Source organism: Vigna angularis, chromosome 3, assembly GCF_016808095.1.
Source record: "Vigna angularis cultivar LongXiaoDou No.4 chromosome 3, ASM1680809v1, whole genome shotgun sequence".
Classification (NCBI taxonomy): Eukaryota; Viridiplantae; Streptophyta; class Magnoliopsida; order Fabales; family Fabaceae; genus Vigna; species Vigna angularis.
The window spans coordinates 33,110,774-33,114,943 of record NC_068972.1 but is presented as its reverse complement, the minus strand read 5'-3'; the positions used below and the strand labels follow the sequence as shown (position 1 = coordinate 33,114,943).

At 36.1% G+C, this 4,170-nt stretch overlaps 1 protein-coding gene across 6 annotated transcripts; it reads right to left on the bottom strand.

The window, feature by feature from the left end:
- Positions 1-757: 757 nt before the first annotated feature.
- LOC108325529 (protein LITTLE ZIPPER 3) lies at positions 758-2,575 on the bottom strand. Of its 6 annotated transcripts, none has more exons than XM_017558612.2 (2): positions 2,423-2,575; positions 758-1,306 (listed from the first exon to the last, which is right to left on the bottom strand). In XM_017558612.2, exon 2 carries the CDS (start codon positions 1,266-1,268, stop codon positions 1,041-1,043), a length of 228 nt encoding a protein of 75 aa, XP_017414101.1. In that variant the 5' UTR covers positions 1,269-1,306; positions 2,423-2,575; the 3' UTR covers positions 758-1,040. The 6 variants fall into 6 exon arrangements, with proteins under 6 accessions (XP_017414101.1, XP_017414104.1, XP_017414102.1 ...); XM_017558615.2 differs by lacking the exon at positions 2,423-2,575 and adding an exon at positions 2,154-2,401; XM_017558613.2 differs by lacking the exon at positions 2,423-2,575 and adding an exon at positions 1,791-2,084.
- Between the last annotated feature and the right edge of the window lie 1,595 nt (positions 2,576-4,170).

Genomic DNA, 4,170 nt, shown 5'->3' with positions numbered 1-4,170 from the left:
ATTTGTTTGATGTTCCAAAAAGAAAAAGAATAAAAAAAAAGGTGATAGAATGTACTTACAGGGTGATAAATAGAGAGAAGAGAGCTTTATTTTTGTGAATGGGATGAAAATACTCTTAATGCTAATATTTGGTAGGTATACATAATTCTTACTTATTTGACCAACTAATCATAATAACACGATCTGCATCAATATTACAGTCAACCATAGGAGGCATTGACAATGTCATGTCCTGTACTCTGATATTTTCTGGGTTAGTTTGATTCTTCCTCACACATTCTAATCAATCCTCTTTGACTTTCATTCCTGAATCTTTTCATGACTTCTTTTCTGATAAGATCTCTTACAAAAAGAATCTGAACGATAAGCCATCTCTGTCACCCTTCATTTTCATTTTCTAATTTTCATAAAAAAATGTAACATTTCTTTTCACTTTGAATGTGGACTGACAGACAGACCACCCACGTTTTCTTTATCCCATAAAATTTATTTATTTATCTAATACCTTGATATCGAACTAATACACGACCAAAAATTATTTGTTTGCCAAGCAAAGCTAAAAAGAATAAAACAAAGCATGCAACACGACACCATTCATCCCTGCTATCACTTTGCTTCATGGGAGAGGTTCATATAATAAGTACTATTTTCCATATAAATCTTTTAAAAATCAACTACAATTCACGGTGTTAACTGATTATGTTAGTATATGTATTATTTCACAACATAGAAAATCAGAGGCAGGGACGATCAGAGCTAAGCATATAATAACTTTATATTCCATTCTAGCAGATAGAGCTGATACACCGTCTTAAGACCTTGTAGTTCAGAAATTCATATCTAACCCCCCAAAAGAGAAAAGTTGATTAAACATGGAAATGGAAGTAACAGTGCCCTGGTAGAGGATTGCTAGTATTGTCCTATGGAACAGAAACTACAACTACACTGCTCACATTGGTTTTACACAAAAAGATTAGAAGAAAAAAGAAAAACAATTACTGTCACTAGAGGGGTCACAATGCTTCTCATGGCTAAGTACATTAGTTGGAGGAACTAGAAGGATTTTGACTGCCACTTGAGTTCAGACTCAGGTCAAGAATGTTGTTTGGAGCATTAGCTTTCTGATTTCCCTTGGAGAGTTTCTGTTTGAGCTCAGACAACAGTGCCTGGTTCTCTTGATTAAGAAGCTGTGCCTTCTTCCTTAGTCTCTCGTTCTCTTTCATTATGTAACAGTTCTGCAGGTACAGCTTTGAGTTCAACCTCTCCATCACTGCCGATAAAATCTCCAAACTTTCCTGCACTGAACCTGAAACCAGAAAACGATTGTTATGTTTGATCCAGAGAGTATGATATGGAGCAAAGAATCCAAAGGGGTAGATTCACAGATATATTATATTTGATAGAGAAGAAGGAAAAAATATAAAGTAAAGAAAGGAGGAAGGAACAGAACGACCTTAATAATAACAGAATGGAGAAAAAAAGAAAGAAAGATAGAAGAATATGCAAGCTTGCTAGTGAATGTGTTGCTTTATGAATTGCTTTGGTAGATATAATTATGACAGTTAAGAGAAGAAGGCAATATGAACAGGGAAAAGCATAGGGGGGGTGGAGGCCAGAAGAATTGAGTCTTTTGGACCACCTTGTCAAATAAATAGAGCATATGGGGTTGTCTGAAAAAACTAAAGAAGATGGATGATGCAGGGGGGGAGAGGCACTGACTTGAAAGCAGAAGAAAAGAAGATGGCTTCTTTCGGCTATCCCAAGAGGGAAGAAAAGGATAAAGGTCCTACCTACGTAAAAGGGACAAGCTTCGTACACCAAGATCTTCTGTGTGTTGGTATGTCTATGCAAAAACACAGTTCTTGGTGTTCCAAGCACACATAAGAGGCATTCCAAAAGGTTTTTAATATCCTCAGTAGTGCCAAAAGTTGCCAAAAGTAAAATGGAAATAAATAAATAAATAACTTAATGGAAGGCTATGGCTAGAGAAAGACAAAGAAACCATCGAGAGTGTTTTTCTTTCTTTTATTCTTTTAAAAACTTATATAAAAAATAGATAAAATAAAATAAAGAAAACAGAATCTACAGAGAAAAAGGTTTGATAGGCCAAAAACATTCCCTCCACAAAACAAGGTGGAGTGAAACTAAGATACCTCAAACTATGTGAAAGGCTTCTTAAGTTAGAAGAAGCAAGCGAAGAGTACAGGTGATTTGGACTCAGACATCTAAACCAAAAAACACTAACTTTGCAACAGCCTAAAATACCATGTCTACATTTGTTTGTGAAAGTAATGAGGAAAACAAAACAGCACAAGAACAAGAAGATGGATAATGTGAGTGAGAAAGAGAGAGAGAGAGAGAGAAAGAGAAAGAGGTGGGGTCCCCTTTGTCTTTCCCTCCTGAACTTTTCGAAAAAGATCACCTTTTGAAGGAGGGTGGTTTGGGTGGTGGAGGAAGCAGAGTCTGGATTGTGGAAGGAGTAGCAGTGTGAAAAGGGTGAGTTTAGGGATGAGGAAGTGAGGGACAAAGGGAACAAAGGGTGTTAATTTATAGAGGAAAAAACACAGAAGAGAGAGGAAGAGCAGAGAGTCACAGACAGACATGAAAATAAAAACATAAATAAAATAAATTAAAAAAAAAAAAGAGAGAGAGAGAGGGTGGGGGGACGTGCCCCTCTTCTTTCTGACACAACAATCATGCATGTGTAAGCATGGAAGGCGGCCGGTTAGTAGCCTAAAAGATTTTATGTTTCGCTTCTATGATGATGCTTATGGCGTCATGCCAATCATGATGCTCTACCTTTCATTTTGCTTTTCTATTTTTTTAAGGGTACGTTCTTTCTTCTTTCATCACTCAAATGTTGGTTAGGATTCACATTTGCCACCAACTATACTTTCACATGATTGGTACATATATATTTAATCTAGATTACATACAAGTATCTTATCATTCTTTAACTTTATGTCCAATTCAACAGAAATAAAACAAAGTAATTTGGTAAGAAACTAATCTGGTTTAAGACAGAAGAGAAGAAGGAAAAATGTGTATGGGAGAGTACAGTGGGAATAAAAATGGTTATAATGGGAGAGAAGAGGAGAGGAACAATAATGGGGGCTTTCAGTTTAGGGTTTGGAAAATGATGATGGGCTAGGCCGTCCCAAGATATGCAATGATGGTTTGGATTGGGTCCAAAACCACCATCAGCACCCTTCCTTACCCCCTCACCCCTATCATCAATTACTCTTGTTTTATTTATGCTCTGGTTCTTCTATTTTTAGGCCTCCATAATTTATACTTTCGTTTGTGTAATTTTCATGTGTTGGGAAGTGTTGGCAGTAATCATTCTTCTTGCTGTAATGTTATTCCTTCTTTTGTTGAAAATGGAGATTTTTGTGAAGACCTCAGTGAGAGAGAGAAAGAAAGGAAGAGACTGCCACTTGTTTTATGGAGTTGTATCCACTACACGGCACGGCACTACTTAGCTACTAGTAGCTACTTGTATGTGTGTTTAATTCTTCACCATCATCGTTTCCCATATTAATTATGAATATCCCTAGTTTTACATTTGAGTGATGATACGAAATTTTGTTCATTTATGTAGGTGTATCATAAGATATGATAAGAAATGATATGCGTGAGATGCCCAAAACCAAAACCAGCTGCCTTAGCTCATGTGTTAATTTGCTTTCTTTGTTTTTATATGGTTGAGAGAGAGCTTTAACTTTTCAACAAACTAAATGTGAAATCATTAAAAAGGTTCCAGAAAAGGGGAAAAAAGAAAATGATGGAGGGGTGTTAAGCATTGTCATTATACTAAAGCAGGGTTGTTTTAGTGGCACAGGCTCTGTTTGAGAATCAACTGTTACTCTTAAACAGATTCCATTCACATTTATTATTACCCTGTGGGTGGTTTATCTTAGCTAATTAGAAGCATTGATGGTGTTTTGTTTTACGTTATTATATATAATGATAATAATCCTAATAATTATGAGGAAATGTGTATGGTAGTGTGTTAAGTAAAGCACTGGTTTTGTTGCTAAAAGAAGGAGATGAGGTTGAGATAATAATAATTGTTAGGGGAAAAATAAGGAGTTTGATGAGAGTTTGGGCCTCGTGGGTTATGAGTGGTAGAAACGTGAAGCATCATGGTTGACAGATGGTGGTATTTTG

Excerpts from the sequence above, each read along its gene's own strand:
- LOC108325529 (XM_017558612.2), bottom strand. The coding sequence starts at position 1,268 with ATGGAGAGGTTGAACTCAAAGCTGTACCTGCAGAACTGTTACATAATG.